At 36.3% G+C, this 23,038-nt stretch overlaps 2 protein-coding genes across 3 annotated transcripts in view; one reads left to right on the top strand and one right to left on the bottom strand.

Moving 5' to 3' along the window:
* Positions 1 to 205: 205 nt before the first annotated feature.
* Positions 206 to 21,102, bottom strand: IFT52 (intraflagellar transport 52). The gene is made up of 11 exons (XM_045760195.2): positions 20,300 to 21,102; positions 19,444 to 19,574; positions 18,030 to 18,247; positions 17,439 to 17,580; positions 15,081 to 15,183; positions 12,935 to 13,114; positions 11,656 to 11,769; positions 10,108 to 10,236; positions 9,630 to 9,725; positions 9,112 to 9,270; positions 206 to 5,346 (listed from the first exon to the last, which is right to left on the bottom strand). The coding sequence occupies exons 1-11, from the start codon at positions 20,312 to 20,314 to the stop codon at positions 5,296 to 5,298; spliced, it is 1,338 nt and encodes a 445-aa protein (XP_045616151.1). The 5' UTR covers positions 20,315 to 21,102; the 3' UTR covers positions 206 to 5,295.
* A 153-nt stretch (positions 21,103 to 21,255) lies between these two features.
* LOC123769184 (E3 ubiquitin-protein ligase ZNRF1) overlaps positions 21,256 to 23,038 on the top strand; it is a 114,209-nt gene continuing 112,426 nt past the window's right edge. For both annotated transcript variants that reach the window (XM_045760198.2, XM_069310013.1), the window contains exon 1: positions 21,256 to 21,420. The gene's annotated coding sequence lies outside the window, so the exon portion shown is untranslated. The remainder of the gene's footprint in view (positions 21,421 to 23,038) is intronic.

Genomic DNA, 23,038 nt, shown 5'->3' on the forward strand with positions numbered 1-23,038 from the left:
CTGCAAAAAATGTACCTATTAACACCAAAATTCGTAACACAATTCACAACCATTTGTCAGAGTAATGTAGAAGAGTACAGGCAGCCCTCAATTTGTAGTGATTATGTTTCTGTAAAACCTTTGTAAATCAATCCTAAAGGTATATTAGAAAAATAGTTATATTCTAGACTTCCAAAATTCTACTTTTTACTCAATAAAACACCAATTTGAACATCAATATTTAATGCTTCCCCAGGTATTTTCCAGCCACAAATACAACTCTAAAAAAAAGTCCAAAATGCTTGGAATGTGCAGTGATGCAAGAATATAATACAAAAGTTTATAAAATGCATAAATGTGGTATGTGTGTGGAAACCCAACACACTGCCAAAAATATGGTAGACCCACATATTGTCTAAAAACTGTGCTAAACAATGCACTGTAGAAACTTATGCATGCACTTCAAACCTTGGTGTATAAGTGCTTAACCAAATACCTGTACCACTGAATCTTCATTTTCAAAGATCGTGCAATATACATGATGAATTTAAAGTTGCTGTATTGGTTTATGCCGATTACTTGTTGACACTTTGGAGTTTTTCTACTACACAGTCTGAGCATACTGATCTACAAGGCTGTTTGTAAGTTTATATAGCCATCACAGCCAGACAAATTTGGTAACTCGAGCAGAAACTTATCAGTTTCTTCCTTGAAAGCCTCTATCTTTGTTCCAGCTATATTTCTTATAGTACAGTATTTGCGGGTATAAAGTTCAGCTGAAGAGTTGTGAACTTCTGATATTCATAGTGTTCTCTTACGGCGTCAATGTTCTCTTATGGCATCCCTAATTTTCACTGGATTCATTGTACACGTCCTGCCACATATTATTCCAGTACTTTGTTATAATTTGATTGTGCAGGTTTGAAACTTGATCTACCAGTATTTTCAAAGTGTGTATTATGAGATATCTTTCTCGTCTCCACTCCTAGTACTGTAATACAATTTGAGTGCTTTGAGGCAATCACAGTAGTTTAAATGTATGCTTATATTAGACAGGCAGTGAAGGAACTTTGTACTGTATATAAATAAGGGTATTATGTACTCTAGACAGAAATTAGCATCACAGATGCCATAACTGAGTGTGTGTACAGTAAATAGCTTCTGAACATTACCTTTCAGTGCTTTCTATAAAATAAATCTATAAATAAATGACATGTTGACTAGAATTAAAGACAAAAAATAACAGAGAAATATAATTATATATGCAAGCTGAATAGTATATTAGTGATATAAAAATAAGGAATTAACCTGCTACAATATTAGTGTTCCTTACCCTTAAATTTGTTCAGTACGCATTCAGTAATATATATGACTAGCGGGTGAAAGCTATTCTCGAGGTCATTCCAGTTTGGATATCCCTGATTGCCATGGCAATCACGGCAATGAAACTTCACACAGGTGAGGATACAGGTTGGGACCATTGTTCAGTACGCATTCAGTAATATATATGACTAGCGGGTGAAAGCTATTCTCGAGGTCATTCCAGTTTGGATATCCCTGATTGCCATGGCAATCACGGCAATGAAACTTCACACAGGTGAGGATACAGGTTGGGACCATGAATATACAAGTGAATGAGATATCTAATATTTATAAACCCTGGAGTCATAACATCACAGAATATACCAAACAATCCTACCTTATAATATAAGCATCACTCGGATTCAGATTTATCCAAATATATGAGATAAACCTATTGATTATCAGACAATGAACACTGGACTGGTCCTGTGGGATTGAATACTGAACTGGACAGCTGGGTTATCATCACCTTACAACAGACTGGGAAAGTAGTAGTACCTGCATCCAAGCTGATGCTGCCCTACCCTATGAAAGTGTTGATTGATGAATAGCAATAAACCCATGCTTTATTGTCTGTGATAACGAATAGCCATCAATCCATGCTTCATCATATGTTATCATGTTTTGTATGAAATAAGGATTAAAAGCATTAGGTAGAAGTTCCTGACAAATGGATGAATCTGTATCTACTCTTCAGTTAGTAGATAAGGGTAGAAGTAGAGTGCTATATAGCTTGTGAAACTAGTTGAGAGTCAATGATATTTAGCTGTATATATGTTACTGGCTTTTATTTCTAGGAGACAGTGTACCTGAAGACAATTTGCATTAAAAATATATTTTTTTGTGGAGTTATATATTATTATAATCATACATAAATATTAAAATAAAATTTAGTGTAAATACTATACAAACACTATAACACACAGAAAATTGCACTGATTGTTTAACTAATGGATAAATACAGGGATATCAGTTTATTCAGTTTCACTGGTATAACTTCCTTAGGAATAACAGGGAACGGATTCATAGTGGATCTTGTGTAGCCTTTGCTGGCAAAGTGCAGGAGACAAAAATGTCAGATGAACAGTACTTATTGTCAGGAATACAGTTAAGCAAGTGGCTTAGCATACGCAGTATGAAGAAACCTTTTTGTCCTGAATAAATTTGTTACACATGGCATTATATTACTTTCGAGACCACAAGACATAGTGGCCCTCAGGTAAATTCAAGTAAATACGTACAGGTAATAATAATAACACAATTTTGCTAGAAGGCAAAGTACAGTGTATTAGTGTTTTGAACAATAATGCAGTGTGCTTTCCACATGAAACTTGTCACTAATTTTATCAATCTTGTAGAACCGTGTTTTTCATATCATTTTAACTTTGACAATTGTTTCTATAGCCTAAATAAAAAGCTGATATGAAAATGGGGTATCTTCTTAAGTGCTATTTTGGCTAATCTGTTCTTGGAACACCTTGTAGTAGGTTTTTAATACTTTTCCACTTTTGTTGTGTGAAATGATTTTGTCATGCTGACAACATACAATATTTGTAATAGCTCCCCAGAAGTTTGACTTAAGTATTCTGAAAGTTAACAATATTGTGATTCTGAATGATTCAGTACCGGACAGTATCTCACTAATGTTAAGAGTATCTAGTATGAGGATCATTTGAACTGGTTCCTTTAGTCTGTAACTTTGTAAAAAACCAAGACAAGAAGAAAAAACTGAAGGACAGGAAGCCATGTATTTCACCACTTGTAAATACTGTACTAATAAGACATACTTAGGTGTGTTTTAAGGGTGTTAAAGCACCATCTTAGCATAAGTATGGCCACAGAACCTTTAATATGACCAATGTAATTCAGGCATAATGTTCATCACATTAGCTTCAATACAGCTAACTTAGTGAAGTCTGAATATAATGCTATGAAATACAGATATAGAGAATATGCTTGCTTTCCAAAAATATTAATACAAATAAAGTTTCTTTATAGTAGTCAAACCACTTACTTAATTAACTACAGTAACTGTTGGTTAGAGATAAGTCTGTTTTAGAGCAATTGTTGCTCGTCTGACATGTTGTTTTATCCAGCAGCTGGCTGGCACTCTACAGCAACAGTGCATATACATTCTCTCTTATTCTGGAAGGCACATCAACAAAACATTGAGTAAATTGATGCCTTTTTGCACAATTTTTTCATCGGCACAAATAACAATGTATAAATAGATAGAAAATGTAACTCTTTTTATTTTTAATAATCTACAGGCACCTTGGCAGCATGATATTATACAGACTGAATTTCAGTGTTAAAAATGTAGTAGACTACTAGAGTATAATATCCATTAGTTGTAGCAGCATTACAATATCGATGTAATGTATGGACATAATACCGTAATTTATTACAGTACACAGGCAACATTCTTAACTGGTATCCAATTTCCTCATGAATGTTAACATGTAAAATAAGACTATTTTAACATTCACTTTACACATAAAAAGAATTACCAAGAGAAATTTACCCACAGAAGGGATTCGAAGACAGGATAGGAGCTAGGATATGTGGACGGAGGGGAGAAAGTGCCCAATGCCTTGGATCATTAGGGATAGAATGCACACAAGAATAAAATTGGTTTAATATTCATATCATACATAATGAGGTGTATCTCCTTGATTTCAAAGCAACACCAAGATGAGAGTATTAAGGGTCTTATTAAGTGTACATAATCTGCAACAAATAATCAACTACCATATTGTGTTCTTCTGTATATTTTTTTAATTTAAACTATTACTATTTTAATGGTTTGCCATTGAAGGAGTTATCAAATTGTAAATACACAGGGCTACTACTTATAAAGGAAAGAGGGGGTGGGGTGGGGTCAGTGATATGGAGGTTAGATCAGCGCTGCAAAGGCGAAGGGGGGAAATGAGTGACGTCACTCAAATGAGTGATGGGTGACGTCAGTGATGCAAAGGTGCAATAAGGTGAGAGACATGTGAGAGAGAGTGTGTGTCAATTTACATTGCTTCAATATTAATTTAGCACCCACTCCCTCATGTCTTACTGACCTCGCCAAACCTTCAGCTCTTTGACCTCACCCCTTCCCTCTCTTTACCCTTATAAGACTAGTCCTGTGAATCTCTCATTAGATTTGATGAAGCTCTTGCAAGCCAAAGACGTTGTCTACAAATAAAGTCCACACTCATCTTGGTGTTTTGCTCCATCATTGTCAGCACTTTGTGATCTCTTCAGCCATCTCCCTGGATCAATGCAAAAATTATGACCCATACTATGGCATCTAAATCAAGTTTGACTTCCTAGTCAACTGACCCCCCCTAGATAACTTCAACGATCATAACCCACATGGTCCAGTTAAGTTTGGCTTCCAAGTAAAAAAAAAATTGTTGAAGGTTATTTTAATATTGGTACAATGTGATGTTTATATTGACACTTTTACAATCTGTATATAGATGTGCTTATTTCCTATACCCCTCTTTATATTATTTATGAGATAAAACAAGTAAAAACATTCTATATCCTGCTTTCCTTATTGCTAACATCAGTATTGCTAGAGTTGTACTAAGCTTCACCTCGAGCACAAATTACAGTAATGAAGACAAGTTCTTAGTACAGCACTCAGGTCAATAACCTGACAGCTAGAGAAACACTGAATAAATATTAAGGCTGTACAACAAAATTGAACTACATGTCCCTGATCACCTCGGGCACGTTTAGTATTGACTAGATGATGATGGGCTTAAAAGTACTGTATCTCAATCAGAGGTACTACAGTATTGTACTTGACTTACATAGAATTTGGAAGGTACTATCCTGTACCATAATCCAAATTTTATGATATCAGGGACACTGGTTCGATGCAGTCATACAGCCTTAGTCTTTATTCATAGATTCATCATTTGATAGTAATTTTCACTGTGAACATCTTCATTTTCATGGATCATCATCCATCTCAGATCTTGGTCTGCTGAATGTATCGGGATCCTGAAACATGTAAAACATTTTAAGCATACAATGCACAACACACCTCAGATTTTAGGGTCTAATTTATTTGAGTAAATGTAGATATGGCAGAGCCTAATGTGCTTGAAAACATGTACATCTGTTGATTAAAGGTTGAGAGATAGGACCATAGAGCTAAAGCTCAATCCTTGCAAACACAAATAGGGTAGTATTCAAACACTCTTCACCTTTTATGGTTTAAGTCCGACAATAATCTCAGTGTTTTACAATGACAACTCTTCATTGGGTAATGTTACAACATATAGTACTTCTTTCTTGTTATCATACTACTTGTGTAATATATCATACCTCATTCACAATCTCCACTCTTCACCACTTACACATTACAATACTGTACAATAAAACTGCCAACTTGAGACTTCATTTACTGTCATGATGGATCATTTATGGCTATGTGTATTAAACTGGACTAATGATAAAGAGTATAATAAAGTGCTCATGCTAGCTGCAGAAATATTTAGAGAATTGTACCTATGAACAAAGATGATCATTCCATTTTGTGTGCAAATAATATATATATTGTATTAAGAAGCACGTAAGAAAGTTTGTAGTAAAAAGTCTTCAATATATATCACTTTTTCTGGCTTCCTAAAACTAACTAAATTTTTGAATTAGTATAAGATATTTGACATAATGTAAGAACATGTGAATAAAGGAAGCTGCATAGGTCTACTGCCAAGTGAGGCAGCTCCTCAGAAGGAGTTTTGTGATATTTATCTTGTGAGATACAATTCCATACGTGGGTAGACAAAGACACTTAATAAGTTGAGCCTTTATTTAACGATTGGCTTATGTATGAGCTTTATCAAGTCTTAACAATAGAATACACATACCATACATAGTATGAATACACAGTTGAATTAAAGGCTTGTGTATATATATACTGACATATTTTTAAATCTTTCTCTGTCTAGTTTTATGGTAAAACAGCTACCAGTAGTCAAGCAAATTTATTTTGTGTTAGTTATCTTTGTGTTTTATATTTACTACACTACTTTCATACATCCATACTAGTGTTCAACTGCATCTAGTGCAAGATCTGCTGCCTCTAAGTGTTAATTTCCCACTTTGCCATTACTACTGGGTATCAGAGACCCCGTACACATTGAATTGTATGATCATGGATAAAGTGATCAAATATTTTTCAACACCATTGGTGAATTTAAACCATCAAAGTGTTGTCATTTAATTATTAGCTTTCTGACAGCTTTCACACATGGAAGACGCTAGTCTTGAAGTAGCTGATAAGACAATAAAAAAAAGGGCATATAGGAGTTAGCATTTTTGTAATGTGCCAACATGTTGCATTTAATGTATCTTCGTGCAAACATACAAGGAAGAAGAAAGCTATAGAGACAACAATTACACACAAAGACTTGTGCACAATTCACTCGGGCCACAGTATCCATGCACCAAAGCTAACCTTAAAATAAATGCACATTAAATCTAATAATTACTTGACGGTAAGGACACAGCTCGAAACAAATGTCTTAACAAATCGCGGAGGATATAGAAATGCAACATTCTCACAAAAGTTGAGAGACATTTTATGTAGATCAGACAGTGTAAAGTACCAGTACTGTATAGTGTAAATACTTGTCAGGAAAGCAGTTTGTAAAAGCAACTGTAATCATATTACTTTTTTTTATGAGAAAATATTGAAGCAGTACAATGTGATACTGCTAGTTGTGGGAACCTGCTGTATGGGTAACAGCTTCTTTCCCGTATCGACCTACCTTGGCTTTGCGTCCTGGAGAGGCCACTCCAGACCAACACCCAGAGAACAACTCCATAGTCTCCTGAGACTGATGGATGCCTACTACTACAATGTGATTGAATCTGCACACCTTGACTCTTCAGGCACACACACTATCATGGCCCAATCGGTAGTGTGCGTTCCTGAGGAGTTCAGTTATGCGGGTTTGATCTCATCATACAACCTCAATATTTTCTTATAGCTATATCTCATAATTGTGATTACAATGTGCATCATTTTAGAGGTTGAGCACTAATCAGTTTTAATATGCGAGAGATACTGTAATTTAAGATGACCCATAGATCACCCACTTACACCAAAAATACCTATAACACACCTACATCATAGAATAAATCAAAACCAAAAACATGTTAAATACAAAAGTTATCTAAAAAGAAACAGCTGGAATCAAAATATAGTTTTTTGTTAAACCACGACTGTGGGCATACTAACAAAAATTTAAAGGATATATTTGTTAATTTTTGTTTTTAGGTCCTCATGTACAGACTGTGTTTTCAGGTCCTTGGGTACAGACTGTGGTTTCAGGTACAGTCCTCAAAATGTAGCACAACACAAGGGTAGAAATCAAGGTGCATCATAGGTAAAAACATTATATAGTTGAACACTAGTACAGTATGAAAACCCATACTTTGTGTCGGTATTTGACAACCAAAACTAAGTACTTTATCTCCAAATCAACTAAAAGTACCACCAAAGCATACCAAAAAATGATGCTATCTTTCATATTAACACCAGAACATAGCATTCAGTAGTTCCTACAGAACATGTCACTAAAGATGTGAAAGACTGATGCCAGTGCTTGGCCATAGTGGGAACTGCCCTATAAAAAAAAAAATCACCAAACAAAGTGAAAATACAACTAAAAAAATACTGACACTTGTGATCATGTACAGTAATATAAGATTATAATACTCAATAATTTCTATGATAGAAGCCACCATACATTGAGAGGCCGATGTCAGTGGTCGGCAAGTAGCCACACTTGTGATTGACATGTATGTGTTATATTACCATTGGTGATTGGCATGTATGTTATATCACCACTGGTCATTGGCATGTATGTTATATCGCCACTGGTGATTGGCATGTATGTTATAGGAGCAATGCCTAACTACACTGAAAGGAAGGTCTGTATAATACAGATCATATTATAGATGTTTATACTGTACTGACAAATTTTCTTCATAAATGAGTGATATAATTTACCTGGCCAAAACACATGACAAGTGATAACATCAACTTCAGGAGGGTAGAAATAGCCTAAGCTACTCTATCCTTTTGAGATGTGTTTTATGGTCTCAATAAACGTGCTTGAACTTGATAACTTCAACTTTAACAGTCCATATATTTTGGTTAGTATCTCGGTATACTGCCTCTACAGACTAGTTTTGTGTTATTTTGTATATCAACTTTTTTCCTTTTTCAAACATGACATGTTCTAGCAAAAGAAATTAATTGTATTCTATATTCAATATACGCTAAAGAAAACTTTCTTTGGTGGCCAAAGACAGACAACTTTACCATACCTATTAAAATATTTCCTTAGATGTGGGGAAATGTCACCTGACTGTGTAACGTGCTCATCTCTTATGATATTCCTTTTCCTTTCAAAAGCCTACCTGAATATGGTGCCGAACAAAAGATTTTGCTAATGTCTCATTTTCTCATTTGAAATTTGTTAATGTGTACATCAGAAAATTGTGTTCCCACTATATTTCTGATCTCAAGACTTATTGAGTCTTAATCAGTATTATGGTCAAGCTAATCTACTCAGCCTGCACAGATTTCTACTTGGTAAACATAACCAAGCCGACAGCCTCATTTACATTTGCATATTCATAAAAGACAAAAAAATCTTAAGTTCAACCAGTTTTGAACTAAACACTATCTAAATACAACCTTGCATTATTAGTAATTGTCAAGATAAGTACATTAACACTATTCCATACCTGATTTAATTTCTTGAATTCAACAAGTTGAGTGTAGACATACTCAAGTATGTGTTTGGCATCCCTTGACGTTGGTGGCAGAGTTGAAGTCACACCAAGAATATCTCCACATTCGCGTATATAATACTCCAGATCCTCATCTTTACATTTATTGGTTACCTGAAACAAAGAGTGAAGGCAATCTTAAAAAAAAAAATAAAGTTAAATGAATGTGAAAGTAAATACTCAGATGATTAAGCAATAATTTGGCAGGTCTTCATAAACCATTCCTCCTGTGTGAAGTTGGTCCACATTTTTCTCTTCGCATATTTCTCGGCGGTTATATGAAGATCCGTTATCTGTATGTGATGCAAGGTTTGTGCATAAAAATGCTAAACACTGATGCATACCATTTCTTAAATATTTGCACCAAATATTACAACTAAAATCAAATATTAAAAATTATATATAAAGGAGTATTCAGTGTTACTTGCTTTAATACATACATAAAAAACATTTAATAACACAGCATTCCTCACCTGTGCTAGCCTAGACTTCTCGGAGCTAAATGCTTCATCTAGGTCGAACAGCTCTAATGAAGGATGTGGCAGTTCACGGAATGAGGGAGGAAATACCTGAAGCAAAATAGTGTATCTTAATTATTTTCTTTTGTTCTCCACTCCTTTACGTACGGAAATAGGGCAGAATGTACAACAGGCCCCTCAACTGTGTTTCTGTATATATCTCCTCAACTTTAAGGCTCAATCTTTAACCCCCTTAAACAGTTCGGTTATTTAAGTCCTACATCGTGGTGCACATGACAAAAAACAGTTCACCAAACAAATTTATAAACATCACATTTGGCAATTCAAGCACAGAAGGTAGACAGACAGTGATTGGAGCCATTTAAGGGTTAAATAACCCCCAAAGAACACTGTAATTTTATAGTACACAGCACCTACATCTTGATTAAAAGTACTGTACTTTATTATTAATTACACAGTTTCAAATACTCACTGCAGGTTGTAGGGGTGGCAATGGCGTTTCAAATTGTGGAGTAATGAGACGTAGAGGTTCATGTTTCACATTGAGTTTATTATAAGACTCTATTGATGCTGGAACTAGCAGCATGTCTATTGATGTCAGCTGTTAACAAAAATGACATTACATTTTAATGACAAAAAGTTTCTATACACTTTTTTATTTGATTTTATTGCCACAATTAAAACTGAACTGAACTATGAAAGGATAAGGTAGAGCTGTGACATTATAATCTGTGTAGCTTCATCTCCATGGGAGGTGAAAACTTTAAGATAGAAAAGTTAGCAATGTGGTTTCAGGAACAAAATAACTATAAATATATACTGTATATACATACCAAACTGCAGCAATGTGCAAATGATTTATAAATAATTTACTGGTACTGTACTGGGTATTGAATATTCAATTTATGTAAAAAATTAAGTTTGTGAAATTGTGTGTAAACAGCACACGAGAAGTGGTATAGAATAAGGCTACTGTAGTTACAATCAATTTGTTAAGGTGTAGCAACTGATATTGTAGCTTACAAGAACACTAATTGGCAGTCCTCGGTTTGCCGAATAATATCAGGCATTCCATGGGTTGGCAATTAAGTGTTTGGAAAGGCTTTTCATATTCTTAATATTTGTATAGGCTGGATTTAGTCTTCTCCAAGCATTATAAGACTTGGCAAGGACAGTTTAAAAAAGATCTCGGCTGTGTTGATGCAAATTCTCACCCTGCTCTTGATAGTGTTTATACATGTTCTGGAGGAAAGAGGTTTTATGCCATTGGAAGTAACCTAAGCCTCATAAATAGATGTAGACCTTGAATATAATGCACCCATTGAAATAAATGAAAGTTAATGTTGTGGATGGACTAGAACAGTATATTATAGAGGTGTACAGGGAAATGGCAAACCAGTAGAGGAATCTTGGACAATGCACCAAGATCAAGTTTTACATATCTTGAGGTTATCTTGAGATGATTTCAGGGTTTTAGTGTCCCCGCGGCCCGGTCCTCGACCAGGCCTCCACCCCCAGGAAGCAGCCCGTGACAGCTGACTAACACCCAGGTACCTATTTACTGCTAGGTAACAGGGGCATTCAGGGTGAAAGAAACTTTGCCCATTTGTTTCTGCCTCGTGCGGGAATCGAACCCGCGCCACAGAATTACGAGTCCTGCGCGCTATCCACCAGGCTACGAGGCCCCTACATGCACAAAATTGTAGTGCCTACTAAAACTCTTAAATACTAAAGCTTCTTACTGTAATTTGTTGTGTGGCTAAGTGAAGTTTATGTTGAACTTCAATAACCCAGTAAGAATCTTATGATCAAACATTAAAATAACAAGTATACTGTATAGTACTTTTGAGTTATTTTAGTTATGGTAATATAGCAATCCTTCTCTAAATGGTCTAACAATCACACCCCTTCAGCTGTAAAATAGAAATGACACTCATAATATCTTTAGAAATATTAAATAGAAAGTTATGCTTGCATCAAATGAAAGCATCTGTTCTTCGGAGAGTATTAAGTTTTTTACCTGAGTATGAAACAGCTGTGTATAATCTGTTGGCACCTCTTCTGATTCCTGAAGGCAAGTACGAAGACTCTCTGCAAGTGATGCAGTATCTGGTGTCATGTTGTAATCAGAAATCTGAAAAAGTAAAGGTTTGAGCATATATAAGATGCACATTTCTGAGTAGAATAATTAAATTGCCCCTTAAGATTTTCTGAGTTGAAAACTTTGAATTTTTCAACAGGATTGTAAATAGTAAAGGCAGTATAACATTCTGGCACCAAGCAGCACAAAATTGTCAAACATCCCTGCAGATTTATATAATGTACTTAGGGCCATAATAACTGACAAAGGATACATCTGTGTAAATTTGAGTCTTTTTCAAGTCATGGGGGACCAACAACATAGTAGCCCATACTATCCACTACTAGAAATGTACATGTTTATCACTTAGAATGTTTGGTAATACTGTATGCTTATTGTTTGTGATGTGTCTATATATACTGTATATGAATTCGTACTGAATAGGGTGAGAATAGCTGGAGCTACCTCATTCTTTTGTGAGTATTTAAACCTCAATAAGCTTATTTCAGTTTCAATTCACAAATCCCCTACCACGAGGCAGCATCATGTGCAACTGAGGGTTCCCAAGATTTCCAGCTCCCGACATAATCCCTGATATCTGAAGCTAACACTGAGAACAGGAGAGTTGGGACAGAAGAGAGGGAAGATTGGGCGGGATGTGGGGCTAACAAAATTTTCTACTCGGAGAGGCACATATACTGTACATCACATTCAGGTGCAGAAGAGTGTAGATAAACACCATTGAGAAAGAGAGATTATGGGGACTTTTGCCTTTTTAGCTGTGATTTAGAATTTCACAGGGCTAAGTTCTCTATGTCTTGTATAAAATATTGACACAAGAGACTTCAGCAAGCATGAAGTAAAGAAAATATTGTCTATAAAAATCAAAGACACACCTACAAAATCTTTCCACTTTTGAATAATGAGGCACAAAAATTGTAAAATAAGAATCTTCAATGGAATATCATCACATACAGCTATCTTAGTGCTACAATACTGTTCTTATAACAATTTGGGGAATATTTTTATGGCAAAAATCTAGAATTTTGTTGGAACATTTTTCAAATGATCCAACTACAACTTATGTAAATATTATTAAATTTAATCTTGATGGTTTCTGTAATTTAACTCCTTAACTGCTGTACTCATAAAACTAGTATGGGTCAAAATTTTACTTTTTAATTCAAGACAAACTAGATGAAAATAAATATATATAAACCTCTGGATCATCAGCATCAATCTGATTTAGCTTGAAATCCTTAGCTGTAAGGAACTGGAATATCACATCTTTGATTTTGCTGTTTTCTTCACGGTCAATGTAATAGTCCGTAAACATGTGAGCCGATCCCAAGACTGCCACGCGACCGTTACTCGTAGGGTGTTCATAAAACGCACACACCTGCAAGAAGAGCAATATGCAGTTGATTTGTGTTCTGTAAATAATCAGTTAATAATCTGAACTAAATAATAACTAACTTTACATTGTTCAAATTGCTATCTGCAATTCCCCCTTGTGCTCATATCGCCATATGTGATCGATCCTTACATGTTTCCAACATTGTGTGCTCACCTAATTGTGCTTGCGGGGGTTGAGCTTTGGCTCTTTGGTCCCGAGAGGGTCTTTGGTCTCTTTGTGTCGGCACACCTGGATGTAGGACTTTTAAATAAGCTTAGTAGTTTAAAGATTAATATTCATACATACATTTTTTACTGCACCATTTCCTCCCTTTCATTTGGTGAAAAAGGTATCCAGTCTGTGGGGTTCAGGAGAGTTGGGTATAGTAGTGAAGATCATCAGCTGGGCAACGGTCGGGTGAATGTAGTGATGTTATGATAAAGGAGATTGTGTGTAGTGAGATGTTACAATGATGGGGATTGTGTAGCAATTTTTTTTTTTTTTTACCTAAGGGGCCACTATCTCCCTAGTGGCCTTGATGGGGACAGAAAGTCAGCTGGTTGTCAATGTCCCCTTCTCCTCTCCCCATTATTCCTGAGGATTTTTACAATGATAGGGATTGTGTAGTAATTTATTTCTTTTACCTAAGAGGCCACTATCTCCCTAGTAGCCTTGATAGGGACAGAAAGCCAGCTGGTTGTCAATGTCCCCCACTCTATCTCTCCACATTGTTCCCGAGGGTTTTTTATATCTGGATTTCAAACTGGAGTTATGTCTTGGCATTTACAGCTTTAGTTGGTAGGTATTTCCATGGGATTATTGCTCTATGGGTGAAAGAGCATCTCGTGTTTTCTGTCCTACACTGTGACTTATTGAGCTTGAAGCTGTTGCCCCTTATATGCATTACATTTGATCTTTTAAAGAAGTGATCTAGCTTTATATTCTCAAATGTGTTCATTATTTTAAAGGTCTTGATGAGATCAGCACTGTCATAGACTGGTTGGCAGTGTTGTTAGTACTGAGGTCCTCAACCATTCTTGGTATGAGAGTTGACTTAGTTGTGTGTAGCAAGAAATTACAACAGATATTGTAGGTAGTTAATGACAGAAATTGTGCACAGGGAAGTTGTTACAATGATGGAGGTTTTGTATATTGATGTTATAATGATGGAGGGCATGTGTCCTTTGTAGGAAGATCCTATGAAGGAGACGTGTCTGAAGAGGTACATTACGGATTATTGTGTGTGCGCACGTTACAAAGATGTACCCAGTTGGGACACCACTGGCCTGCTAGATTTTGTCCATTATTTACTTTTCAACAAAACACCTCTATTAATATAAAATATTTTATGCAACCAGAAATTAAATTATCCTCCTTACTTTAAAAATTTTTCCAAATCAATCATAAAACAAATGAAAAGCATTGGTTATATTTGTAACAACTATGTCAAAAGTACCAGATTAATTAAAGAAAGAATTCTGACAGAACTGCAGACTAGGGTTAGCGTGCTCAATCAAGTTCATGCAGTTTAACAATAATAGCATTATCACCAAGTCATGTACCTGTAGCCAACCTAATCCTGGATTGCAAAAGAGGATAGCATCAAAATCTATTTTGAAGTGATATCTAGACTTTTATTTTTGTTAATGCAGCCACTCATTACCTGGAAAATATAAAAGAAAAAGGAAAAAATATGTCCAAGCGTAATTCATTTGTAATATGTTTTTTAATGTACCCAAGTGTACATAGATACTTATGATTTGGTAGATAGGTGCAAGTAATTTTTAAAAGAAAATGCAAATCCAGAATGGCAATATATAGCACTGAGTGGTGCAAGTACACATAAGATTAGAAAGTAAGGAGTAAACAATAAACAAATATTCTATTATCATTAAAGCCGGCTTCCCTGAGGTGTGATCAATGACATGCAGTACGTGAGTGCAAAGACAGAAAAAAGGAAAATTCTTACTGGTCTGTTAAGAGGAAAAGAAATACTGCCTGTGGACAGCACAGCAACAGCAGGACGAGCAACATTGAGGGTAGCCCCAAATGGATATATGAAGGACATCGACCTGGAAAAAGTAAGCACTAATTAAATAGAATTATAAACTAGATAAATTAATTGACTACAAAGTGCAAGTAACATGATTGTGATAATATTGTTAATGAAAGAAAGTGCAGTCAGAATCCAACAGCTGTCCCATGGCCCACTTCTTTACAAGTTGATAAAACAATAAGCTCTAAAAGCATGATCAAAAAGATTCAAAATATTTACAAAATATCTACCATTTACATTGTTTAAGATCTAAACCAAAGTATAATTTAATATTTACAGTGTGTGTGTGTGTGTGTGTGTCAAAGGCCAGAGGTAATAAAAGTTGTGACGATGTTGACCAGACCACACACTAGAAGGTGAAGGGATGACGACGTTTCGATCAATCGACTTGAGAATGGTCCAGGATGGACCGAAACGTTGTCATCCCTTCACCTTCTAGTGTGGTCTGGTCAACATACTTTAGCCATGTTATTGTGACTCATCGCCTGCAAAAGTTGTGACCTTTGACCTACATCTGGCCACTATTCAAATAGAGTCCAAGTGTTAAATGCAATTTTATGTTAACTACAAGCAATTTTATTGAATAAATGGCTATTAGCTAAATGTATGACAAGCAAAAGTTTGCAATATCTCATTTTTTAAATACTCATAATACAAATAAAATCCATATAAAAGATTAAGATATAATCATATTGTGAAACAGCCTTGAATGCAAATTAAGCCAAATACTGTATGACAATAACAGGACACAGCTATGTAATATCCTTTAGAAGAGGTAAAAATATTGCACGCAAATTATCAAAACGAACAATTACAGGCATACTGTGTTTTCAAGGGGAAGGTGCATTCCTGGAAATGTATGTGTGTATGTGCTGACTGAATCCATCCCATAAGGGGTCATAATTGCATAGTCTACATGGAGATACATTCCCGACAATGTAATATATTATGGCCAACATATTAGGTGTTTATTGGGTCCCCGTAAACAAAGTAACGTCTGGCTATAGTTTCTTCTTATACTGTTCATATAATAGTTACACACTTCCTCCCAGGTTACACTATGTTTATGATGGCTTTCACCATGTTTAAGGACTTCCACCAATATTACTGATCTTTACTATGTATTCCCCTTGACCAGTTCCTTGAAGATACTGTATGAGCCTCAGTTATCCGAAGCCTGCTGAACCATTGGGCCACTGGATACCTGGAGAGGGTTTCGGGAGTTCTTCTACTACCTGAGCCCGGCCCGAGGCCAGGCTCGGATATTTGGGTTATTCAGTAAAAATCGCTTCCTCGTAATTTTCTGATAAAACTTCACCATATTCAAATAGAAATCTGGATAACCGGAGATTAGGTTATGTAAATTTTCAAGAACTACACATCTTAAAAGCAAACAAACAAGACAAAAAACAACAAGGTAAGCTAAAGTTTCTGTTTTAAATTTTATTTTTTATTTATAGTGTGTGGAAAATCGAATTATGTTGGCTGTGATACAAAAAATGTTGAATATGGTCATTTTTGGACTTCCTTGGTAAGAATTCTGCTTATCCTCTGATTTATTTGGTCAGGGGTTCTTCCCATATAGTCCAGATAAGCAAGCTTAGACAGTATATCACGGATAGTATAGTTTGAAATTTAGTAGGATAGTTACCAGGCACAATGTGTATACTAATATCTCCAACTATGTCATGTTGCTGATACTATACTTAAATGGTGGATAGTTCACTAGTAGCAGAACAATAATTGCCTGTCCATGGTGACCCCCAATTATTGTCTGAAGTGAGAAGTTTGATTCGGTTCCTTCGTATTTTAATGAGCAGCAACTCTGGTGGTGGATTGAGGTACCTCTATGCTGTCTTTTCTCCACAACTATATGGCACAAAATATTTCTTGCCATGTTAGGGAAAATGTCAATTAGAACCTGCCATGTGAGCAATTTCCTGGGTGGGTGGCCCATGGTGGCTAGGTGAGAAATCATAGGGGGCCTTGTTCAGAAAGCACACTGTTAAAAAATCAAAATAAATAGTAGATTAAATAAAAGATAAATATAACATAACAAGAATTACTATTTTAAATGGAAAATCCAGAAGGTAAGGCAACAGAGAAGTTGTTAAATGATGGTACAAGTTCCATATTAAGATAAAATAGCAAAGCAGTGATTGACAAGCAAAACCACAAACCCATACATATTATGGGACTCCTAAATGCATAGATATTAGAAATATTAAAGTAATAACATGATATACGTGATGACATCCATTAAATGCTGACCTGCCGGATAGTGTGTCATCAAGGAGCAACCCAGGAATATTCTTTCCCGAGGCTTCCAGAATGGCTCTATTAAGGATTCCATTAGTAATAAGGCATTCTTTAGGATGAAAGTATTTGTAGTAGCAAGTCCGCACCACTGAATCTGAAAGAATAATAGCACTCTTTTTAACAAAACTGAAAATCATACCTGTACAGGTATTTATATATCATCAATGAACTTATTTAAAAATAAATGAATGTGAAAGAAAGGTGACTAACTTCTATAGAAAATATAAAACAGCACTTAATTTTAGAGGCAATTAAGAATAAGTAATTAGCAGAGATTAATTAAAAAAAATATTTCTTCAGATCCTTAACCTCTTAAAATGCACAAGCATTATAAGAAGTATTTCCTGTGGGTGCACGGATTTTTTTTTTTAAACTAAGGCACCATTTTTGTTATAAGCCATCCTTCACATAATACAGAAAAATAGCATCTCCACAATTTGTGCTTTCCTCCTTAAAGTCTAATATATTTCTGTATCAATTTCAAAAGCTTAAAATATATCTCAGAGAAACTAGAGGCTTATTATAAGTAAAGATGAATCTCACCATTATTCACAGATATGCTATATTCTTCTAAAAGAAAATTTATATTTGTGTTGGCTTTCTTTTCTCCTCCTTCCTCAGCCATAACCAAAAGGCTTCCACCTTCCTCCACATGGCGCCTTAATATAGAAAACTGGACCTCTGTTAGTCTCTGACGAGGACAGGCAAAAACAATCACTCCTGCCTGGCCCAAATTTTCCTTAGTCAGGTCATCTCGATTACTGCAATATACAAATGATTATACAGTATATAAAGAAAGTAAAAAAAAATACTAATTCTACATATAATAAGATAATCTATTAGTCATAAGGAAGCATAATTCAGGATAATTTTGAAAATTGTTGTTCAGATTTTAATAATACCCAATCCTCATGTTCCAAATACGGTGCAATTGTTAATTCAACAAAATGGTAGTCACAAAACTATTTGCTCTTAGTTACAGCTATGAAAATTGATAACAAAATTAAGCCTAAAATATAACACCCTTTTCTGTGCAGCTTCAGTAGCTCCCTGATGTATTGCCTCTGGTGTTACAGACACATTTGCAAAATGAACAAACCTCTGAACTTGCAGTCCTTATAAACACCAGGATCAAATATACAATCTATTCACCCTACTCTGTCTTGTCTGATCTTGGTCACCCGGTCACTGAACTCGATAAAGAGTTTGTGAGGCAAGATTTGTTATTCCTGAACCAACATTGGTGATGCATTATGAAGGCTTTTCTCTCAAGATGCTCTACTAGCATCTTAATTATGGTAATTTCCATTATCTTGGATGATGTGTAGTTTAGTGCCACCTTCCTGTATGTCTTTCCATTTTGTTTATTAGCACTACACTGACTGTTCTTCAGCTTTGTGGTAGTTTTCCTGTTTCCAGTGACTTGTTATGTATCATAGTAAGTGGCCAGCACAAGCCTTTGAATCCTTCTCATAGTACTAGTATTCATGGCAAGATTCCACCACCTTAGTTATGTCCTGCTCCAGCAGGTACCTTCTTACTTTGTAACAACCAGGAAAATTTCTTTCTCTCTTCATCTATCCTCCCTCACCCTTCCATAATTCTTCTCCCCTCCTTGAAGTGTAGGAGTCAGGTGGTTCCTCCATCAGTTACGAGATCAGGCTGGATAAGCACTTGTCAAACAACTTTAATGAAAATTCCTGAGTATGATGATTTCAAGATGAACGGGGGAGGGGGGTTGTAGACTGGGGTCTATGTGATTATTGTGTATTATGGTCTATGTGATTATTGTGTATTATGGTCTATGTGATTATTGTGTATTATACATGCTTGTGATTATTGTATACCCTGTATTATACTGTATATGCTTATGATTATTGAATATATAATATATATATACAGTAATATACTACACTAGAATATAATTAATATTATATATGACTAAGATTATGATTACCTGAGAACTTTCCATTGGGTCTTAAGTTTCCGATGAAGAGTCTTGTATCCATCACTGAGTTTGAAGAGTTCTGCTTTTGATTCATTAAAAAGGATAGTATTGCTTTTCTCCTTTATTTCTATATCAGCTTTCTGGAAAAGAAGACAAATATGAAGCATTCCCATATCAGTCAACCTGGTCAGGAAGTGAAGTTACAAATCAAATAAGACTAATTAATCCATCGTTAGTGCAACACAGTGTTCATTGTAGACAATTCTGTTCTACACTGTGAACAATTTTGTTCAAGAAAATCTAAAAATGAGTTTTTGAGTTTGAAATAACAACAGTTAAACTGTATCAGTTTACTAATATACAGTATTCTTAATATGTGGAAAGTTATGCTAGGTTTTATCAGCAAATTTTCAGATAAATATTTATTTAATGGACAACATACAAGGAAAATGGGTGCATGTAATTAAACTAGTACTACCTAAATATTCTGTATAGGGTATAGGTCTAGAGTAAAGTATTATAATGACAGGAATAGGGATGGCAGTGATATCAATGATGCATCTAACCATATTAACAAACCATTTAATATTGTTACAAAAAACTGCTGCCGGTAGCAAGTATTTATTGTACAGTATAAGGTTAAGTGAAAGGAAGTTAATGCTAAAATAATAGTACAGTATAAGCTTAAAATAGGCTAAAGCTTTGAATAAGTGTACTACAAATGATGATCCAATTCATATTCCTGGGTGATAAATTTATCACCCAGGTGTTTATCAATGCAGTAGCTAATTTCCAATATCTAATAAATATTTTTGTAAATAGCCTCGTTAAAATGGTTGGTAACTACTATACTGCTAATACTTACGGCAGTAGGAGCCATAGGTTCATTCCAGGGATAGGAGCGTGGGGGGTGAAGCACCAGCGAGTATTGCTCTCCCTATTTTATATTCAGTCTGCTTGAAGGTTTTTGATACCTGTCTGGGGTAGCTTCAGTGATGCTGGTAGGGCTTAGGCCACCCAGCTCTCAGGTAAGGTGGGTCAGCACTTAAGGGGACTCTGAATGTGTTTTTATGAGCTTGGTCAGTATTTGAGGGGACACTGAATGTGTTCTCCCAGCTCGGTCAGCACTTGAGGGGACACTGAACGTGTTCTCTCAGCTTGGTCAGCACTTGAGGGGACACTGAATGTGTTCTCCCAGCTCGGTCAGCACTTGAGGGGACACTGAACGTGTTCTCTCAGCTTGGTCAGCAATTGAGGGGACACTGAATGTGTTCTCCCAGCTCGGTCAGCACTTGAGGGGACACTGAACGTGTTCTTCCAGCTCGGTCAGCACTTGAGGGGACACTGAATGTGTTCTCCCAGCTCGGTCAGCCAGCACTTGAGGGGACACTGAACGTGTTCTCCCAGCTCGGTCAGCACTTGAGGGGACACTGAACGTGTTCTCCCAGCTCGGTCAGCATTTGAGGGGACACTGAACGTGTTCTCCCAGCTCGGTCAGCACTTGAGGGGACACTGAACGTGTTCTCCCAGCGTGGGAGGCTGGAGGTCAGGTGTTGAGTGCAGGTTGCGAGGGAGGCGGCGTGAGTGTGTTGTTGTTGTTGTTGTGAGTGCGTGGGAATGTGGTGTAGTGAGGAGCGCGTGAGGCCCTCAGAACCCCTCGCGGCCGCAACACCACTCGACCCTAGAACCTCCATCACCATTTTTCCCCTCGCACGCGCCTCACACGCCCCTCATCAGCCCGTGTACCCCTCGTCTGGCCACACCACACCCCTCTGCACCTCCCAGGGGCGTCTCCGAGGCCAGTCATCGCCGTGAGCGGCCGCGGCAGGGAGACACACCAGCTGATGAGTCCTTTGTCAAGAGTCGGGTGCGCCATGTTTATTTTAGAGCAGTTGGGGATTGTTCTCGCCAATTACCAGTGTCAGTGAGGACTGCCGCAGTGACGTGCTTTATGACTCCTCACTAACTCTAGCGCCAGCTCTATAGGTAAGCTCTACTCACCAATTCCTTGCCGAGGCGCGGCTACCACGGCTGCTAAACTGCTCACTTCCTTCTGTCAATTAGTGTGGCCAGTCTTACATTTCCGACTAATTATATCCCAGTTGCGAAGGCTTAATTATCCCCAAATGTCAATTGCAACGCTTGTTATTAATATAGCTGTTGTGTATTACTTGGAAAGATGGAGAAAATGTGCGTTGCATTAGTGGCAAGTTGAAAAAATTGCAACTCAGCATCTTCATCTCTAGCAGGAGATAAACTTGCTTCAAGATGCAACAAATGTCTTGGGTCTGGTTTCAGCCTTAGTGTACACGGCTCTCACGTCTGGCGTAGGTTACTGATGTGATGAGGGAATATTACCTTGAAATTGGGATAATATAAGGACAGGGGACAGTTGATAGTTAAAGATATAAGCAGTGTCAGATGTTGATATCTTGGTTCCATATTTGATATATCATTTGTTGCATATATTTATATGTATATAATGCTTTTGAAAGAAAATGTACTTGTTATTAGCTATAAATTTGTAATTTATATATATATATATATATATATACACACACACACACACATACAATATTTTAAATATGCCTACATTTGTGTATTTTTGTTGAATGGGGTCTCATCATCTTGTAATTCTCCATGAAATTTGTATGTTGGACAACCACTTAATTCTTGAGTTAATTTTATGTCAAGAATGCCTGTCATGTTTTTGTTAATAGTCAGGCGGTAGATGGGCAAAATTCCAAGTCATTGTTATTTTCAATTTGATGTCCTGTGCTCTGGGGTTGGGACCACTCGAGCGGAATACATACATAGTGAGAAAATAAAATGAACAGCCATTTATGTGGGTTGTGTATTTTAAGAAATAGAAAATAAGATTTGTTTTATTGGATTGTAATAGCAAGTTTAAAGTAAGATAGTGTCACTATTTCTGACATTTTGATTTGAAATTTCATACGGAGCTTCCTCATTATGCAGACAGGGAGTCACAATAACGTGGCTGAAGAAATGATGACCAAACTACAGCTCAGAAGATGGAGAAGCAACAACATTTTTGTCTGTCCTGGACACAATTTGATGATGGATCAGGACGGACCGAAACATTGTCACTTCTCCATCTTCTGAGTTGTAGTTTGGTCATCCTTCCCCAATTTGTTTAATTAATATTTAGTTTAATTCAGTGTTTCCTATGCAGATGCATAATTCTACTATATCGTTGGTTATTAACACCCGTTCTCAGTACAAGAAGCCTATACAAGGTACTTATCAATGTCCCTCTAAGCGAATAACTGATCTTTCCCATGATGCAATCCATAATAGTTGCCTAGCTCCTTGGTACCTATTTTGTTACTAGTCAAGCAGAGGCATCAAGTGAAAGGAAACTTGCAATTGAACCTAGGTCTCTCAGCTGGAAGACGAGGATGTAGACCACTATGCTACCAAAAGGCATCAGCAGTACCAAAAAGCTATTTGGGAAAGGACATGTTAGGTATGAGATAAGGTCTCAGTGTATCCGTAAAGTATGATCATTCAGCCTTGTCAAGAAGATTGAGGTTAACACTTGATTATTGGACAGGAAAAATGAAAGAAATGAAGGAAATAT

The sequence above is a fragment of the Procambarus clarkii genome, chromosome 66 (assembly GCF_040958095.1).
Source record: "Procambarus clarkii isolate CNS0578487 chromosome 66, FALCON_Pclarkii_2.0, whole genome shotgun sequence".
Classification (NCBI taxonomy): Eukaryota; Metazoa; Arthropoda; class Malacostraca; order Decapoda; family Cambaridae; genus Procambarus; species Procambarus clarkii.